At 37.2% G+C, this 20495-nt stretch overlaps 1 protein-coding gene across 1 annotated transcript in view; it reads left to right on the top strand.

Annotated features, from left to right (window-relative positions):
• The window catches only part of LOC103271394 (coatomer subunit gamma-2-like), a gene marked incomplete at its 3' end in the record, with an annotated part of 64346 nt that overhangs the window by 30483 nt on the left and 13368 nt on the right, over positions 1-20495 (top strand). Inside the window, exons 6-9 of the mRNA XM_008068870.1 lie at positions 10058-10133; positions 12271-12363; positions 13298-13384; positions 14472-14629. Of these exons, the coding sequence (XP_008067061.1) occupies positions 10058-10133; positions 12271-12363; positions 13298-13384; positions 14472-14629 (414 nt within the window). The remainder of the gene's footprint in view (positions 1-10057; positions 10134-12270; positions 12364-13297; positions 13385-14471; positions 14630-20495) is intronic.

Raw genomic sequence — 20495 nt, 5'->3', positions numbered from 1 at the left:
AGGATACAGTCCAAAACCAGTCAACCAGGAAAGTCTGACCAATTCTTAAGGGAAAAGATAATGAAAAGAGAACAACTCCAAAATGAAATGCCTCAGTAATTGGGATTAATCACTTTAAAAGCAGCTAGTAGTGCAACCATGCTCCATAAAGGTGGACATTCTTGAACAGAAAGATAAATTCTCAGCCTTGAACATATAAAAAAAGAACCGAATGAAAATTTTAGAAATGTCAAAGTATAGTATGTAAAGTAAAAAAATTCATTGACTGACCTCAGTAGCAGAATGATGATGTCAGAGTAAGGGGTCAGTGAAAGTCAACCAATAGAAATAATTCCATCTGACAAAAGAAGCAAAGATTGAAAACAAAAATAGCACCACTGACCTGCGGGACTAGATCAAAGAGCCTGACATTCATGTTATTGAAGTCCTGAATGACGAGGAGAAATGGATTGGTACAGAAAAAAATGTTTGAAGAAATAATGACTGGAAGCTTCCAAATTGGGGAAAGACAGATTTACAGATTCATGAAATGTGTACAAGACAAATGAAAGGAATCTATATCCAGACACACCTTGAAACTGCTGAAGACCAAAGATAAAGACGAACTCTTGAAAGCAGCTAACGAAACTTGACAGGTGACATATAGGAGAACTTTGGTATAAATCACTGGATTTCTCATCAAAAAACATGGAAGTCAAAAGACAGTGGAACACCATCTTTAAAGTGCTTAAAGAAAAGGAACTGACAACTCAGAATACTGTATAAGGTATGACAGTTAAGTTTGCAAACTCATCCTAGAAACAGTGCCACATACCTTGTTGCTGAATATCATTACGGTTCCCTTTGAGGTACTCCCCTTGGGAAGTTATGCACTGATGCCAGTGCCTAGTCCACCGCCAAAGAAGTTTTGGAACTCTTTCTGGAATAGCCATCAGAGCTGTCATTGTACTACCCTTGATGTCCTGAATGTCATCAAAATGTCTTCCTTTCAATATCTCCTTTCTCTTTGGGTAGAGAAAAAAGTCATTGGGGGGCCAGATAGCTGAGTAGGGAGGGTATTCCAATACAGCTGTTAACGGACTAAAAACTCCCTCACAGACAGTGCTGTGCGAGCTGGTACATTGTTGTGATGAAAGAGCTCCTTCAGGACCATTTTGTACACACCTTTCTCATGCCAAGATTTTCAGCTAAGATTTTCCTGTTTCTCTATCGATGTTCATTTGGACTGCAGTGCTTTTCACAGTCAACTGATGACTTTGATGCATGATTCGATTAATTTTTGCAGTGTTTTCATCAGTTTGGCTCATTACTAGCTGTCCTGACCTCTCTTCATCAGTGACACTTTCTGCCCCTTCAGAAAAATGTTTAATCCATTTGTACATTACCGTTTTTTTCATGGCATTATCCCCATAAACTTGGACTCATATGTCTCTGGTTTCAATTCCACTTTTGCCATGTTTAACAAGTAATTTCATGTTTATTCATTGCTCTAATTCAAGCTCTGACATTCTCATGACACAGTACACAAAAACATGCAACTGCAGTAATGAATGCCACTCAGCAAGACACTGCCGTAGGTTGATACAAACACAGCTCTGAGACACTAATATACTAAGGTTATGAAATCTTACAGAGTTGTTTGTATAGTACTGCCAACGTAAGTGCACGGTGACCAGTTTGTGAACTTAATTGTCAGACCTCGTATTTCATAGAGCGCCTCAGAAGACTGCATATTAAATAACCAGCTGTTGGCACCAGTGGCTCACACAAGAAAATGTCTTTATAATGATTTTACCTTCTTTCCTGTTCATTTTCCTTTCATTCACTTCTCCCTCCAAACACATTTCCAAATAAACTGCCTGTGTGCAAGCCTTTGCTGTTAGGGCAGTCCTAGCTAAGATGAGATATCGAGCATAGATTGACAAACTATGGCCCAAGGCCAAAACCACTGCCTAATTTTTAAAATAAAGTTTTATTAGAACATAGCCATACCTATTTTTTGATGTTTTATGTATGACTGCTTTTATGCTGTGACAGAATTGAGTAGTTTCGAGGAGACCATATAACCTGCAAAGTATTTACTAACTGCCCTTTTCAGAGAAAATGTGCCAGTTCTATGCATCAGTTTCCTAATGCTGCTGTAACAAGTTACCACAAACTTGGTAACTTAAAAACAAACTTGGTGACTTACAGCAACATAAATTCCTCTTTTACAGCTTTGGAGGGTAGAAGTCTAAAATCAGTTTTACTGGGCTAAAGTCAGAGGTCTAGGCAGAGGTGCTTCTTTCTGTTTTCTTGCATTTTCTGGCTTCTTGAGGCTGCCTGCATTCCTAGAATCCTAACTCTTTCCTCTTGTCATTCCAGCCTCTTAATTCATTGTCAAATTTCCCATTTCCTATGCCAGATCTTCCTTTGCCTTGAACCTTTAAGGACACTTGTGATTACGTTTAGGGCCCACCCGGACAATTCAGTGCCATCTCCCCATCTCCATATCTTCAACCTAATCATGTCTGCCACAAAAGGCAAATTTACAGACTCTAGGGAGTAGGACCTGGATACCTTTGGGAGCTATTATTTAGCTCACTATAGTCTTCTCCCTGGTCCTCAAATATTTACACCCATCCTATATGCAAAATACATTTACCACATTGTAATGTCATCCAAGGTCTAAACCTTTTACATCAACTTAAATCCAAAATCTTGTAATTTTTGTAGCTTGGAGGTCCCAAATCTCATTATTTTGAGTCATCTAAATCCAGCACAGGTGAGTTTCTAGGTATGATTCACTCTGAGGCAGAATTCCTCTTCATCTCTGGACCTGTGAAACAAGAAAACAAATTATGTGTTCCCAAAATACAGGCATGGAATACCAATTACATACATTCCCATTCCAAAAGAGGGATCATGGAAGGAGAGGAAGGAGTTACCATTAGCAAACACTTTCAGAATCCACTTGGGCAAACTTCTTTAGGTTTCAAGGCCTGGGAATAATACTGTGTATCTCCTGGCTTCTCTCCAGGCCAGAGGCTTGTATATGTGTCATTTGTGACTGCTTTTATGTTATAGCAGCAAAACTGAGTAGTCATGAAGAGGTCACATGGCCTGCAAAGCCTGAAATGTTTACTAGCTTGTCCCCTTTGTCAGACTGTATGCCTGTGAGAGCAGGGATCTCTCTTGTTTTTACTTACTAAAATATCCTGTGTCTGAAACAGTGCCTGATATGTAATAGATACTAATTGAAGTGCAGAATGAAAAGAAAAAGATTAAAGCAGTTTAGTAGAGATGAGAGGGGAAAACATTAGTCATTATTGAAGCAGAAGCCCAGTTTATAGAGGAAAAAACCCAAAATACTAAAAGATAAAAGAGAAGAAAATTTTCCTGACATAGGAAGAAAGAAATCTGCATATTAAAATAGCTTGCTGTATTCCATCAAAAATTGTAGCAGAATGCCCAACACCAAATGCATCTTGGTTAACTTGTACTCTGAAGAGAAGCAGTTCTTAAGGCATCTGGCAGAAAAAGCTAGTCATTTTAAAAGTGAGAAAAACTAAGTGTGGCTTAACCATTCATGACAGTTTTCCATGTCAGCAAAGAGGGGGCGGGAAGTGACTGCAAAGTTCCTAGAAGAATAGAGGTCCAAGAATAGTATGGCTAAGTAAGATGCCATGCAGACTCAGGGCCAACAAGCAGACTTTCACACTTGGAAGAATTCAGGGATAACACCCATGAACAAAAAACTCAAGCTATAGTAATCCAAAGGTTCAATCAAAAGAGTGAATTTTGTAATAGCTTATAGGAAACGAGTTACTAGTAAGCATTGAATTTATTCACTTACAGAAGTAAAGGTTAAGCCACTGTAGGAACTGTGATGAAAGATAAAATATACATGTTACAGTCCATGAAAATACAAAAAGAGTGAACTGACAAAAATTGAGAGATAGACGGAAGGGCAGATGAAAGAAAGGAAGTTTATGTGAATTAATTTTCTTAGCTTTTATAGCTCAACTATCTCATCTAAAGTTTTATGGCAGCCACACAAGAACTAAGTTAGACAATAAATCTTCCATATTTCAGGAAGAAAACATGTACACTTAGCAGAATAAAGCACAGCTCTTATAGCTGCATTGTCCAATAAAGTATCCATTAGTTATATATGGCTACTTAAATTATAGTGAACATTAATTAAAGTTATGTAAAATAAAAAATTTGGTTCATTAGTCACACTAGCTACATTTCAGGTGCTCAGTAGCCACATGTAGCTTGTGGCTATTTTTGTTGACTCGTGAAACATTTCCATCATTGCAGAAAGTTCTGTTAGATAGCACTGCCTTATAGGAAACAAAGTATTAAAGTATTAAACATAGAGATATAATGCAAAACAAATGGACAGAACCAACACCAAACATTGCTTATTGAAAGAAATACGAATTAGATTTTAAAAACATACAACTAGGTATATGCTACATAGTGTGATGCATATAAAGCAAGGTAACACAAAGTTTAAGTGTAAAAGATGGGTCAAATCATACGAGGCAAACACTGCTGAAAGGAAGCTCAGGTCATGGTACTAATATTAGAAAATTGAATTTAATGCAAAAAGTTTTGAATGAGACAAAAAAGGGGTACTTTATAAATATTCAAAATGAGACTAGAACTGTCATGAATCATTAACATGGTTAATAATGTAGTTAACCTATTTATTAACATTTATTAATCAACATAAACCAAAAATCACAAAAATGCAATAGAAAGTTATAAAATATTATCAGCCCCTATTATAAAAAAAGAAAAACCTAAGGGTGTAAAGGATATGAAAAATATACTGTACAAAGATTAATTAATATTTGTGAAAACCATACCTTTATAATAGAAAAGTCACCTTTCCAAGTGTTCAGGAAACACAAACTATTCAACATTCAACCCCTGGAAACATCTTAATTTCAGAAAGTGGAAATATAGGAGGGACTATATTCTCTCATTACAGTGAAATCAAACTATACACTTATTTTGAAAAGGAGTTGAACAGATAATACCTAGACATGTTAAAATGGGAAAACAAAAAGAAACTCTCAACTTTGGGGACAATATGTAAATGAAAATTGAGATTGCAGAGTGTTTTTAAAGTCTGATAATTGAAACCGAAGATTTCAACTAAAGCTATATTCAGAGGAGAATCCATATCGATTAGCATTTACATTACTAAATGAGTGCATCTTCCAGAGTTCTCTGTTGCTGACAATTGAATCTGATTCACAGAGTCTCTTGCAAGTCCAGAGAGCCAAGCTTGCATCTTACAGAACCAGAAAACTGCATCAGGGAAAAATGCCCACACTACAGAATTTCTTAAGCAACATCTGATGCTGTGACTACTTGCCCTTAATAACTGATAAGCTCAAGACTAAATGTCCTAAGTTCCATCATAGCCTTACCAGAAAGAGCAGCTGTGTCCGTCTCAAGACCTTATTTCCCTCCATATTGCCTACCTATGTATTCAGGTCTCACTCGGTTATGTCTACTTGGTAGCTCTTAGGTTATATGTTTGTATCCTAGCTACCGAGAGGTAGAAGTTTGCCTCTTAATTTTCCAGCTGGAAAAGGAAAACAAATGGAAATGGGGTTGATTGGACTGTATTTTTAGTGTTTCGGCCTACAGTATCTGCTGAGAAAATAATAAAAACAAATGAATTAAATATTTTACTTATGAAGTTGGAAAAAATTATAAACTAGGCCAAAGGAAAGCAGAAGGGAGAGAATAATAAAGGTAAAGCAAAAATTAATAAAATTTAATAGAGAAAAACAGTAATGTTGATAAATAAACCCAATTCAGAAAAAAAGAAATCTTGCACAAAATCGGAATAAAGGTGACATAATGATAAATATGGAGAAGTTTCAAACAATTATTGTGAGAGTATTTTGTACCCTTTGATGCAAATAAACTTGAAAAATATTTGAAGTGATTTTCTATGAAAATATAAACTTCCAAAATTGACCCTAGAAGAGATAGAAAATTTAAGTAAACCATCATATCTGTAGAAGAAATTAATTCTACTTCAACTTTTCTCTATAATAATACTAATAGTACTGAACAGAAAATTTTTTGAATTGCATATTATTTCTGATAGAAAAATCTTAAATACAATTTTAGCAAATAGAATTCACAGTAAAGAGGTTTTATCTCATGGATTCTTTAATCTGAGGAATTCTTCTCATATATTCTTATATTATTAGATTAAAGACAAAAACCACATGATTACCTTGATGTGTTGTCCAACAGGTATTTGTCAAAATTCAATACTTATTATTTTAAAATAACTTTTGAGAAACAGGAAGAAGTGTATAATTCTTTGACACAATTAAAAGAAAAGTATATATATATATATTTTTTGAGTTGGAGTCTCACTCTGTCACCCAGACTAGAGTGCAGTGGCCGCTCCCGGCCACTGCAGCCTCAACCTGCTGGACTCCGGCAATCCTTCCGCCTCAGCCTTCCAAGTAGCTGTAACTACAGGCACGTGCTACCACGTCCGGCTGACTTTTGATTTATTGTAGAGATGAGGTCTCGCCAAGTTGCCCAGGCAGGTCTCGTACTCGCGGGCTCAGCCAATCCACTTACCTCAGCCTCCCAAAGCGCGGGATTACAGGCTGAGCCACCAAGCCTAGTGAAAAGTATATCTTAAACCCAAAGTTATATCATAGGTAACAGGAAGCACTCCCATTAAATCTAGAACAAGGTAAAATGACCAAATATTGCCACTGTTGTGTGTTAGTTAATATGATTATAAGGTAGAAAGAAATCAGAATGTAATATTGGAAAAGAGGTAGAAAAATTATTATTATTTAGTATGATTGTATAATACACCAGATTGTCTAGATTTGAATCTATCCCTGTTACTTTTCACACAAATTATTAACCACTCTGTGCTTTCTGTTTCTCATCTATAAAAATAGGAATAATACTAATCCCTTCTCATAAAGATTCTGTGGAGATTAAATACAAGTTTTCCTGTATTCAAAAACTATTAAAAATATATATAATGAAAGGAGAGGTCCAATTTATAATAGTATACAAAAGTGATGACATATTGAAAAGTGAACTTAGTGCTGGGCACAGTGGCTCCTGCCTGTAATCCTAGCACTTTGCGAGGCCAAGGTGAGAAGACTGCTTGAGCCCAGGAGTTCGAGACCAGCCTGGGCAACATAGCAAGACCTTGTCTCTACAAAAAAATTAAAAACTTAGCCAGGAATGGTGGTATGGTCCCATACTACTCGGGAGACTGAAGCAGAAGGATCACCTGAGCCCAGGAGGCTGTGGTGAGCTGTGATTGTGCCACTGCATGCAGCCTGCATGACAGAGTGAGACCCGACTCAAAAAAAGAGTGAGAGCCTACAGAGGGACTGCTGGAATTATGTGTAGTTAAAGGCATTCAAAATGGAAATAATTCTCCCTTTGTTAACCTCTATATAAATGCGGGACACTTCCAAGCAAAATGTTAATAGAATACTGGCAAATTAGTCTCAGTCCCATCTGAAACAGTCCGGGTAACAATAGCCAGGATCATTTAGATAAATAATCACGAGGGCATCCTACTCTCCAGGTACAAATGTGTAACGATACAATAATTAAAATGATTTTGTATTGAAAAGGAAAAAAACAGAATAATGCAACAGAAAGTACTGTAATAGATCAAAATTAATGATGATTTTACCACATAAGAGATATTTCCATGCAGTGCAAAAACCTGAATATGTAAAAAGATGACTTTCCAATCAATGTGAAAATTTACAAAGAATCATTAAGTTGGAAGAATGGCTACCATTTGGGGTAAACAAAAACAACATGGATCACATGAATTCCCACGATGCTGGTTTCACAAAAGTTAACTGAATATCTTTCTGTTGGACTGTGGGTGCCTGTTTACTTCCCCAACATTCTTTTACCCAGTGTAATGATGCTTGTCTGAATTTATTACTTTGGTGGTTAAACATGGTGGTTTTTTTTTTTTTTTATATTTCTGTCATTATTCTCACATTTATTATTTGGCATTCTTACTTTAAAAATACCTTTGTCCCCTTTTAAAATGTTTATTTTTTAGCATTTGTCAGGAATCATGGACATTTTAATTTTTTGTGTTATAAATAAATAATTTCTATTATTATACATATAGATGCCTATATTGTTCTAAACTGAAAGACTCAGTTTCTTAATCTAATTGAAAAATGAAAGCCAGGCTCGGTGGCTCAGCCTGTAATCCCGCGCCTTTGGGAGGCTGAGGTGAGTGGATTGCCTGAGCCCGCAACTTCGAGACCCACCTGGGCAACTTGGCGAGACCTCATCTCTATAAATCAAAAATTAGCCGGGTGTGGTAGCGCACGCCTGTAGTTCCAGCTACTCGGAAGGCTGAGGCGGAAGAATCGCCGGAGCCCAGCAGGTGAGGCTGCAGTGACTGGGAGCAGCCACTGCACTCTAATCTGGGTAACAGAGTGAGACTCCAACTCAAAAAAAAAAAAAAAAAGGAAAAATGAAAATGTTCATTAAAAAAAACTGGTTAGTAGATTATTTATTATTTTTATCTGAACAGTGGAAATCTGTGCTCCCACTAAGAAGGTATTTTAGATATTTTAAAATGTATCGATATCTAAAAAAAAATTAAGTGCTGGTATGAAAAAAGTTCTCAAGTTATATTATTAAATTAAATAATATTTTAATTTAAGAAAAGAGACAGGATCTCACCATGTTATACAGGTTAGTGGCAACTCCTGGCCTCAAGCAGTCCTTCTGCTTCGGCCGCCCAATGTTCTGGAATTACAGGTGTGAACCACAGTGCCTGGCCTATTTGCACACATTTTCATAAATCTCTGTGGTTGTATACATTTCCAAAAATTTCCTTAACAAGTAACTGTTTACAGTGGTTATCTCTAATTGAGTGGCATTAAAGAACGACTAGGAAAGTGAGGGAAACCTTTAAATACTATACTTTTTATGTTTCTGAATATTTTGAAAATGTATTTTTTGTTTATTTTTTTTTTGAGTTCAAGTCTCACTTTGTGACCCAAGCTGAGTGCAGTGGCATGCCCAGGGCCACCACAGCCACAACCTGCTGGACTCAGGCAGTCCTTCTGCTTTACTCTTCCAAGTAGCTGGAACTACAGGCATATGCCACCATGCCCAGCTAACTTTTTGATTTATTGTGGAGATAAGGTCTTGTGAAGTTGCCCAGGCTGGTCTCGAACCCATGGGCTCAGGCAATCCTCTCACCTCAGCCTACCAAAGTGTTGGGATTATAGGCGTGAGCCACCGCTACTGGCCCTGAAAATGTATTGTTATGTGAATAAATTACTTCTATAATTGGAAAAGAGAAGAATTCTTCACACTTTTTTCCTCTTGGTGTCCTGAGGTGTGAGTCAGAGCTGAAGGCCCCTGTAGATTATCTGAGCGGAGCTTTGGAAGGGTAGGCTGACAGTCAGCTCTGGGGAGGTGTTAGTGCACAGAGGAGAAGCTGGGTAGAAGGCCAGACCTCTTACAGTATGGGCAGGGGAGTTTGTAGCTCAGTCTCAACTCACACTTCTCTGCCTGTTTTTGAAGCTCAGCAGAAAGAACTGAAGCCATTGATGACTGTCATTTTAGAAAGCTATGCCAGAAGAGAGAGTTAATCATTGTTAATTTTTAAAAAAGTTATGTCTAGTCTGATGGGTGGCTAGGATTGAGGGCGATGTCAGCCTAGGACTCTCTATACCATTGTACTTATTTTATTTTTAGCCAATTATCAGTATCTAAAATTATGAGGTGTTTTTTGTATTATGTGATTATTATCTCTCTTCCTCCTAGACTTTACGTTCTGTGAAGGCGAAGGTCTTTGTTTTGCTCATTGCCATATTCTTAAGATTTAGAACAGTCTTGTACCCGATAGTTTAGCACTTATACAAAGAATATACTCCATAAATATTCATTAAATCAGCAGTTGCATTAAGGTCATTATGGGACAACTGGGAATTAGGTGGGGTGAACTGCACGGGAGAAAAGATTTTAATCTCATGTTAACTAATTTGATTTTTCTTAGTCTGACTAAGGATATGACTGGAAAGGAGGATGTGTACCGAGGCCCAGCAATCAGGGCCCTCTGCAGAATCACTGATGTAAGTTCCGTTTCACTGAATTATTGAAAGGAACACCATGCTATCTGCTGGTGGCCATAGGATGTGGTAGGGCTCCCCGGTCTGCCTTTGTGAGTCTCAGGATAAGAGAAACATGACCAGCAGAAAGACTTGTGTGGCTCTAGGCTTTCTTTTTCCTTCAGATGTTTTTCCTTTTGCTTGCTTCTGTAAGTTAGTTTTCTCTATAGATTTGCCCTCATGAACTGTTGTAGTCATGAGGGCAAATCTATAGAGAAAACTAACTTACAGAAGCAAGCGAAAGGAAATAAAAATTCAATCAAATTAATCTTAAAAGAAAAGGCTTTATTATAGGACTCAGATCTCTCAGAATTTAAGGCAAAACTTTCAGCCAGACACCAGAGCAAGAAATGGGGCAGCTCTAAGGAATGCTGCAGAAATACTTCTAAGAAATTTACTATCATGACCCATCATTTACCAGACTCAGGCCCTCTGGTTCAAATATGTAAGATAGAGAATCTGATTAGCTACCAGTAGGCCAGGAGCTTGTATCCACCTGTGTCTGAGTTAGGTATTTAACCTTGATCCAGTCCGTTATACCTGGAGAGGTCATATAGTATTATGTTAGATTGTCCCTTTCTAGAAAATCTGAGTAGGAAAGGTTAAAATGAAGGGCAGCTCAGGCTTTACCAAGCAGATTGAATAATAGCTATATATTCATGCTTGGGTGTATTTTATGTGTATATTTCCAGCCTTCTAAAAGTGTTGTATTTGTTTTTGTTTTTGTATTTATTTTTATTTATTTATTTTTTTTGAGTTGGAGTCTCACTCTGTTGCCCAGACTGGAGTGCAGTGGCCTCTCCCAGCCACCACAGCCTCGACCTGCTGGGCTCCGGTGATCCCTCTGCCTCAGCCTTCCAAGTAACTGGAACTACAGGCGTGCGCTACCACGCCCGGCTAATTTTTGGTTTATTGTAGAGATGAAGTCTCACCAATTTGCCCAGGTGGTGTTTTTGTATTTTTTTGTGTGTGTCAGAGTCTCTTTCTGTCGCCCAGGCTGGAGTGCAGTAGCACAGTCATGGCTACTGCAATTTCACCCTGCAGGACTCAGGCTATCCTTCTCAAGCTTCAGCCTCCCAAGTATGTGCTGCCACACCTGGCAAATTTTTTTATTTTTTTGTAGAGGTGAGATCTTGCCATATTGCCCAGGCTGGTCTCAATCTCCTGGGCTCAGGCAGTCCTCTTGCCTTCGCCTTCCAAGGTGCTGAGATTATAGGTGTGAGCCACTGTGCCTGACCTCTTCTCTTTTTCAAAGTTGAGCAGGACCAAATTGTAAATCTGGATTCTAGAAGGAGAAATAGAAATAGAAATCGTTTTATATATATATTTTTAAATATATTTTTATATTTAAATATTTTTATTTTTATATTTATATATATATTTATTATGTATTACTGTCCTATTGTTTTATTGTGGTTGTTTTTGTTTTTAGCATTAAATTGGTAGTGTTAAGACTTGACCATGACAGTGCTGCCAATAAAACTCCCCTTTCCCTGGATATTGACCACAGTTTTAATCATTTTTATCTGCCACCAGCTTCCCAGTGCTAAGCTTTTTCCCAGTTACAGTTAAAAATAACTTTATTTCCAGAGGATTTCGTGTTGATGGCTCACCATAGTGGTATATTACACATTTAATTTATTATGCATCTGAGCTAACCAGGGATTACATTTAGTTTATGAGACTCATTGAGATCCATATATAACATACGCCTTTTACATAAAAGTATCTTCACGACTTAGGAAGGAGTTTCTGTTTCCATTTAGGAATTTCTCTATGACATCCCTGATGACCTTTGCCTCTACTTGTTTGTATACTTCTTTCAAGCTGTATTTCTCCTTTTTGAGATAGTTTATTTCATTGTTGAACAGTTATTCTTCCTTATATATAATCTTAAATGTTCTTTCTTGAAATGTCCACTCTGTTGTTCTGGTTCTTCCCTTTGGGTTATTGTTATTGTTTTATATGATAATCCTTTTAATGCATTCTAAGTATTTGCACAGAAATACATATGTCACTGGTTTTTAAAAATTATTCTGAAGTAGTAATTTTGCATGACAGTGTTTTGTTTTAACAGTTTTTCCTTTTTTAATGTTATTAGGGAACAATGTTGCAAGCCATTGAAAGATACATGAAGCAGGCCATTGTGGATAAAGTCTCTAGTGTATCCAGTTCAGCACTGGTATCTTCCTTAGTAAGTGATCAAGGCCCTGTCTAGTTCTTATGCATGGCATGGTTTCCAGTTGTAAAACAAAGTATCACTATGATTATCTCACAAATGAAACAGTTAAAAATATGTATGCCTCTCTATTTATCCAAGTGTGTTTTATCTAGAGGAACATAGAGCAATTTAAACGGGCACTTAAAAACATAAGGTTTTTATGTTTGAAAGGTTTTGGGATGCCAAAAGTTACATTGTATACTAAAGATGGGAGTAAGGGTGAGACAGGATGAGAAGAAACCAAGGACTGTCATCTTTAATTTAAAATCATCCTTTATGACCTGTCTTTAGGAATTTTACCTCTTGTCTCTTTGTCCTCTGCTTTCCTTGGTGTCCTGCTTCCTTCAGTCCAAAACCTCCTGTCCCACTTCTGAATTTTCTCCCAGGAAGTAGTCTTTGTCTTATTAATAGCTTTTCTTTCTGTTTTTCATCAGAACACAATTTATTCATTAAAACATATCACATTGTATTTGGTTAAAATCAATTACTAATGTGTGAACGCATGAGACATCTGAATTGCAAGAATTCCTGATTCTGGAATGTAATTGGTTGAGTCTTAAAACAGAATATACTAGCACTCTTTCTTTCTTCCAAGAGAGTTTCCTGGAAGTAGAATTTACAATGTTAACATTATTAATTACCACCTTGTTGCCTGTTCATCCCTTCCTGTTCCTTCCCATTCATTACTTCCTTCTACACACCTCTTCGAGCTAACAAATATATACTTACCTTTGCCAAGGGGTATTGGAGAAGATGTTCCTGGTTTGTCAGTTACCCTAGGAGATGAAGCTACAAAGTTTTCTTTCTTTTGGAAAATATCTGTTAGTGATTTTCTAAGAAAACTAACTTATATTTCTAAACTTTCAGTGACCGTACGTGATCTGTTCTCATTGTTTTTTGTATTTAGCACATGATGAAGATAAGCTATGATGTGGTTAAGCGCTGGATCAATGAAGCCCAAGAAGCTGCATCAAGTGATAATATTATGGTCCAGGTACTGTCATCAAATCACATTTGCTTATGTCTCAGGATTGGCTCCTTGAAGGCTATATGTTAGGGCAGCAGATTGATTCCTCACATAAGCATTAATTAAAGGCAAACTTTTTGGCATGTTAAGCAGCCTACCAGTATATATGTATACTCCAGTAGGAATCTCACTAATTATGATCACTGCCATGTGACTGCTGCCCTTCAAGTGTTTAGTAGACGCCAGAGGACCTCCATAGAAATACTAGGGAAAGATTCTTGTGTTCAGTAGTAGATTGAGCTGCTCATTCTAGAAGTCCTTGATGGTGCTTTGTGGTCTTTTATTTGAAAAATTTGTGTGAAAAGATAATTCAATTCTACGTTGCTTGGGCCCTGATTATAAACATTATAAAAATCATGTTTGGGTTTTTACTTTATGAAACTTTGGAATCATTTTGTCAAAAGGATCTCCTTTTGATATTTATTAGGCTATTCTTTATTAAGAAGAGCAAGATCAAATTATTTGCTAGCAGTTTTATATAAAGTACCCTGCTATATTTGAGAAGGTATTTATTTATGTCCTATTAATGTGTACAACTTTTCATATTTACATGTTCAATTATGAAGAAACAGAGTAGTAATTTTTCCCTTGGGAACCATTCTCACTCTCCTAACTTTGATCATCTATTTTTATGCTAAGTATCATGGTAGTAGCACTCCTTTATTCTGCTTTAGGAGGTGAGTCTTTTAATTACTGAGATAGCCACTGATGATTTAAAGCCACTAATAGAGATGGCTAACACTGGTAAAGCCTTGGACTAGATAGCCCTTATGTGTTAGCCAATGTTAAACCTAATAGGCCATTTTCATATTGTATGTCCTCTCTTTCATACTTATCCAGTCTCAGTTTACAGCTTCCAGGGATAAATTAGAAACTCTTAACCTTTCAGTCTTGCCTGTGTTTAGTTCAGTGTGAAAGAGGTACTCTATTTATGTGCATTTGTCTTGGGTATCTTCTTATTAAAAATCTTTCATGAGTTCTGTGTGGTTCTATTTTTGTGTAAGTATTTTGTCTTCTTTCTAAGCTGTATGCTACTTTTTTTCTTACTCTTTAGTACCATGCCTTGGGAGTCCTTTATCACCTTAGAAAGAATGATCGACTTGCTGTTTCCAAGATGCTGAATAAATTTACTAAATCTGGTCTCAAATCACAGTTTGCTTACTGCATGCTGATCCGAATTGCCAGTCGCCTACTAAAGGAAACTGAGGATGGGTGAGTGTCTTCACCTAAACTTAAGTTATATTCTATTTGCAAGTTGATATACCTCAGAGTTTATTTCCTTTGTGAGTATTTTTTGGGCAGTTCTGACTTTACATATGAGTTTGATATTATTCAAATATTTAAAAAATCATGAAATTCCAAGTAACACAGCTTTTTTATCTTAATGATTTGCTCTTGTATATGTAATTAATAGATTATGGTTTTTAATAACACATTACCAAACTGATATTGACTAGAAAATACTGATAGATCATAGAATATACAGATAATGAACTATGAAAGCTAGAGGAACGTTAAGAATCATCTTGTCTATCCTTTTTATTTTTATTAAAGAGAATCTTGAAGTACTGCACTTTGTGGTTTGCTCAAGATCATTCTGCAAGTTTGAGACACATATGACCTTGCCAAATATATCTTAGCAGTTTTTTAAAGGCTGGAGAAGGACAGGAAAAGAGAAATATTTTGAGGTATAGTAAGCTGAGGGTGAATGTGGGGGAAAAGGCCCTTTCCTCAGCCCAAAAGGCTTATGACTGAGCTTTAAAACAGATTTTCTCACGTGGTCGGGGAAGCTGAAGTGTGACGCAGGGAAAGATCTCTAGACCCTGCAACTGTTTGCGGTCAAAGCTCTGATGAAAGAGGAGGGCCTGGTTGGTCCTTCAAATTATTTGTTAAGAGCAGAGAACTGAATCTCTTTCGAGGTACAGCAAAGTCCAGACCTGTTAATAGATCACCTACTAGCTGCTAACAACAAAGCAGGGCCAGACCTTTTTTGCTGATGAGTATTATTTACATGATTCTCGGCTGCGCCTTTATAAGTGATGACTAGCACATAGTCAACACAGACAGAGAGACAGGAAATGTGTCCTATTATCCAGAGAAAAAAGCAGTCAGTAGAAGCGGACTCCCACGTGACTCAAATAGTAGAACTTGTAGGCAGTGACTTTAAAACAACCATTGTCAAATGCCAAAGAATTTAGCCGAAAGGCGGACAAATGTGTAAATGGATAGGGAATTTAACAAAGAAATAGAAAGTAGACCAAAAAATTTGCACCAAAAAAGACAATATCAAAAATAAAAATTCATTTGAAGGGATTAATAGGATATTGAACACAGTGGAACAAAATTAAAAGATCAGTGAACTTGAAGACAGGTCAATAGAAATTGCCCAAACAAGCATAGGAGACAAATAAGAAATTAAAAAATGAATAGAACATCTGAAGCCGGGGGAATATATTAAACATTCTAACATATATCTTAACGAGAATCTTATAAGGAAAGAGAATGGATCATAATAAATATTTGAAGAGATGATGGATGAGAATTTTCCAAAAATTAATGAGAGACATCAACCACAGATCCAAAAAGGTCAGTGAAACTCAAGTATGATAATAAAAGAAAGCCACACCTAGTCATATATAAGTAAGAAGTTGAAAACCACAAAAGAAAGCATGAAAGAAACCTTAAAAAAAGACACACACACACACACACACACACACACACACACACACACACACACACACACACAAATATTAGATTCAGGGAAACAAAAATAAGAATGATTGACTTTTCATTAGAAAAATGGATGCTGCCTGCTGTAGGCAACTGTGGATCTGGGAGGCCAGGCAGAGCTGGCAGTGAGAGTGACTGAGAAACAGGTGGACAGTGGTCTGTGAGCTGATGGGCAGAGACCAGCTCATTGCCTGAGACAGCAGAGAGCTGCTTCCAGTTAACAAGGCTAGTTGACAGTGGCCAGCTTTGACCCATAGGTGCCACCTGCTGTCCTGGAGGTTGAGCAACTTGCCACACAACAGGTAATCTGCTGACAGCAGCACACATTACCAGGGAGCAAGATAAGCTTCCCAAGACCCATGCCACTCCAGCCCTACAGGGGGCAGCAAGCTGGCCCACACCCTCAGTATATTTCTATTACAACCCATACTTGGGAAATCCTACATATACAGGCTGTCTATATCAAAGAAACTCATAGAGATGAGCCATCATAGTTCATCCAGATGAGGCAGAACCAGGAAACAACTCTGAAAATATGAAAATATAGGCTGTTACCCTTCAGAGGGGCACACTAACTCTTCTACAACAGACCCTAACCAAAATGGAATCCCTAAAATGTCAGATAACAAATTCAGAATACTGATTATAAACAAGCTCAACAAGATGCAAGAGAAAGCTGATAACCAACACAAAGAAACTAACAGAACAATTCAGGAGGTTATAAGAGAGATTAACAACATTAAAAAGAAACAAACAACAAAAACACTCATTGGTGGAGATACAAAACACAGTTCAAAGCTTTAACAGTAGGCTATACCAAGTGGAAGAAAGAATCTCAGAGCTGGAAGACAGGTCCTGTGAATTGACCCAGTCAGACAGATATAAAGAAAAAAAGAACTAAAAAGAATGAGCAAAGCCTACGAGAAATATGGGATCATGTTCCAAACCTACAAATCATAGGCATCCCAGAGGGAGAAGTTAAAGTCAAAAGTATGGAAAACCTATTTGTGGAAATAATTCAAGAAAACTTCCCTGATCTTCAGAGAAATCAGGACATCCAGTAACAAGAAGCTCAAAGAACTGCAAGATGCATTTCTAGAAGAACCTCACCAAAGCATATAGTTGTCAGATTCTTCAGTCAATGTGAAAGAAACTGTCCTAAGAGCAACAAGATAGAAGTACCAAATCACTTATACAGGAAAGGACATTAGACTAACAGCAGAAACCCTATAAGTCAGAAAATAATGGGAGCCTATTTTCAGCCTTCTTAAAGAAAAAAAAAATGCCAGTCCAGAATTTTGAATTCAGTCGAACTAAACTTATAAACAAAGGAGAAATAAAGCCCTTCCCTGACAACAAGCACTAAGGGAATTTGTTGCCACTAAACTGACTCTTCAAGAGATGCTCAAAGAAGTTCTAAATATGAAGATGAAATGACATATCTTGCTGTCATGAAAGAGAACATAAGTACAAAGCTCACAGTTCCTATAAAGCAACTACACATGGGAAACCCCAGGGCAGCTAGCATATGACACTATTGCAGGAACAAAACTTCACATGTCAGTATTAACCCTGAAAATAAATGACCTAAACACAACCACTAAAAGATTCAGAGTGGCAAACTGGGTTAAGCAAATGAACAAACAAAAAGCAAGACCCAACTATTTGCTATGAGAAACACACCTATTGGCCAAAGACAATTATAGACTCAAAGCAAATGGGTAGAAAAAAAATAACATCAGGCAAATGGAAAAGAAAATTGAGCAGAAGTAGCTATCCTTATATCAGATAACACAGACTTTAAACCAAAAACAATAGAAAAGACAAGGGCATTATATAAAGGTAAAGTGTGCAATTCAAGAAGTTGGTTTTTTTTGAGAATTTAAAGTGTTTATTCCAGAAGTCTCAGGAGGAGTAGGCTCCTAAAACCTGAGTCCCAACCCTCAGTTTCAAGCTGTTTTTATAGAGCTTTTTGGTTACAGCATACGTGGGTTTGCCATTGGTGGGTCTACAATTTTAAATTTAGGACTGGAAATGGGTACTTCCACTTCTTCAACAAGCATTGAAGCAGACTTTTTTTTTTTTAATAATCAATATTTTTTATTATGATATTGTAGAGTACAGTTAAGGGTTAGGTATACAAATGTGCTTCATTCAGGCATCCTTGTTGATAAGAGGAGTCTCCCCGTCCCCAGACAGATATTTACTACCATTAATCCCATCTCCCTTCCCCCGCCCCCATAGTTTCCCACCACCGTCAGTCATTTTCTTATGGTATTACGTTGGATGATCAAGGTCCACTATATGAGTGGGAACATGTGATACTCAGATCTTTGTTTCTGTGAGAGGTCACTCAGTATTATAGATTCTAGTTTAATCCAGGTTGCTGCGAAATTCATGATTTTGTTATTTTTTATGGCTGCGTAGTATTCCATCTTGCATATATACCACATTTTTTAATCCAGTCCTCTTTCAATGGACAGCATGGTAGCTTCCAGGTTCTTGCTATTGTGAACAATGCTGCGATAAACATACATGTGCAGATATCTTTTTTATAGAGTGATTCGAGTTCTTCAGGGTATATTCCCAGTAGGGGGATTGCAGGGTCATATGGGAGGTAGATATTTAGAGCTTTTAGGAATCGCCACACTGCTTTCCACAGAGGTTGCACTAGTTTACATTCCCACCAATAGTGTAGAAGTGTTCCCTTTTCTCCAGACTCTCTCCAGCAACTGTTATTTTTTGAGTTATTGATAATGGCCATTCTGACTGGAGTTAGGTAGTATCTCAGTGTGATTTTGATTTGCATCTCCCTGATGATTTAGTGAGGTTGAATGTTTCTTCGTGTATCTGTTTCTTCTGAATGTTTCTTCTGAATGTTTCTGTTGGCTGCTCGGATGTCTTCCTTTGAGAAGTGTCTGTTCATATCTTTTGCCCATTTTATAATGGGGTTGTTTGTTTTTTTCTTTTCAGCACATTTGAGTTCCTTGTAGATCCAAGATGTTAAGCCTTTGTCAGACCTGGAATAGGCAAATATTTTTTCCCAGTCTGTAGGCTGTCTCCCTGCTCTCTTGATGGTTTCTTTGGCTTTGCAGAAGCTTGTCAGTTTAATGAGGTCCCACTTGTCTATCTTCTCTCTTATGACCTGTGGGTTTCGGGTTTTGTTCAGGAATTGGATGCCAGTTCCAATTTCCATAAGGGTGTGTCCTACATTTTCTAAGGTTCTTATGATTTGACGTTTTACATTTAGGTCTCTGATCCATTTAGAGTTAATTTTTATGTATGGGGATAGATAGGGGTCCTGTTTCAATCTTCTGCATGTGGTCAGCCAGTTTTCCTAGCCCCATTTACTGAATAGGTTCTCCTCTCCCCAGTGGTAGGTGGTGGAGGCTTTGTCAAAGATGAGTTGGTTGAGAAATTGAGGTTTTGCTTCTGGAATCTCAGTTATATTCCATTGGTCTATATGCCTGTTCCTGTACCAATACCAAGCTGTTTTGATTATTCTAGCTTTATAGTAAAGTTTGAAGTCTGGTAATGTGATACCACCTGCTTTGTTTTTTATTCTGAGGATTGTTCTGGCTATTCTTGGTCGTTTGTGTTTCCATATGAATTCCTGTGTTGTTTTTTTCTAGGTCTGAGAAGAATGTTGCTGGTAATTTGATGGATATTGCATTAAATCTGTAGATTGCTTTAGGTAGGATGGACATCTTCACATTGTTGATTCTTCCAATCTGTGAGAATGGGATATTTTTCCACTTGTTTGTGTCGTCTTTGATTTCTTTGAGCAGTGTGTTGTAGTTTCCATTGTAAAGGTCTTTCACATTTCTGGTTAGGAAGATGCCATGGTATTTCATTTTTTTGTGTGGCTATTGTGAATGGAATTGTGTTTTTTATTTGGGTTTCTGTTTATTTTTGATATAAAGAAATGCAATTGTCTTTTGCACATTTATTTTATATCCTGAGACTTTGCCAAAGGCCTTTATCAGTGTAAGGAGGTTTTTAACAGATTCTCTTGGGTTTTCAAGGTACACAATCATGTCATCTGCAAAGAGAGATAACTTGACTTCTTCTTTTCCTATTTGGATACCCTTGATTGCCTTCTCTTCTTTGATTGCTCTAGCCAGGACTTTCAGTACTATATTGAACAGGAGGGGTGAGAGTGGGCATCCTTGTCTTATTCCAGTTTTCAGGGGAAATGGTTCCAATTTTTGTCTGTTTAGGAGTATGCTAGCTGTGGGTTTCTCGTAATGGCTTTTACTATTTTGTGGTATGTTCCCTGTATGCCTAGATGTTCGAGGGTTTTTATCAAGAAGCGGTGCTGGATTTTATCAAAAGCTTTTTCTGCATC

Source organism: Carlito syrichta, unplaced genomic scaffold, assembly GCF_000164805.1.
Source record: "Carlito syrichta isolate Samal-C Ts95f unplaced genomic scaffold, Tarsius_syrichta-2.0.1 Scaffold311617, whole genome shotgun sequence".
NCBI classification, from domain to species: Eukaryota; Metazoa; Chordata; class Mammalia; order Primates; family Tarsiidae; genus Carlito; species Carlito syrichta.
Note: the sequence above shows the minus strand (reverse complement) of the source record. Positions and strands in the feature narration are given on the sequence as shown.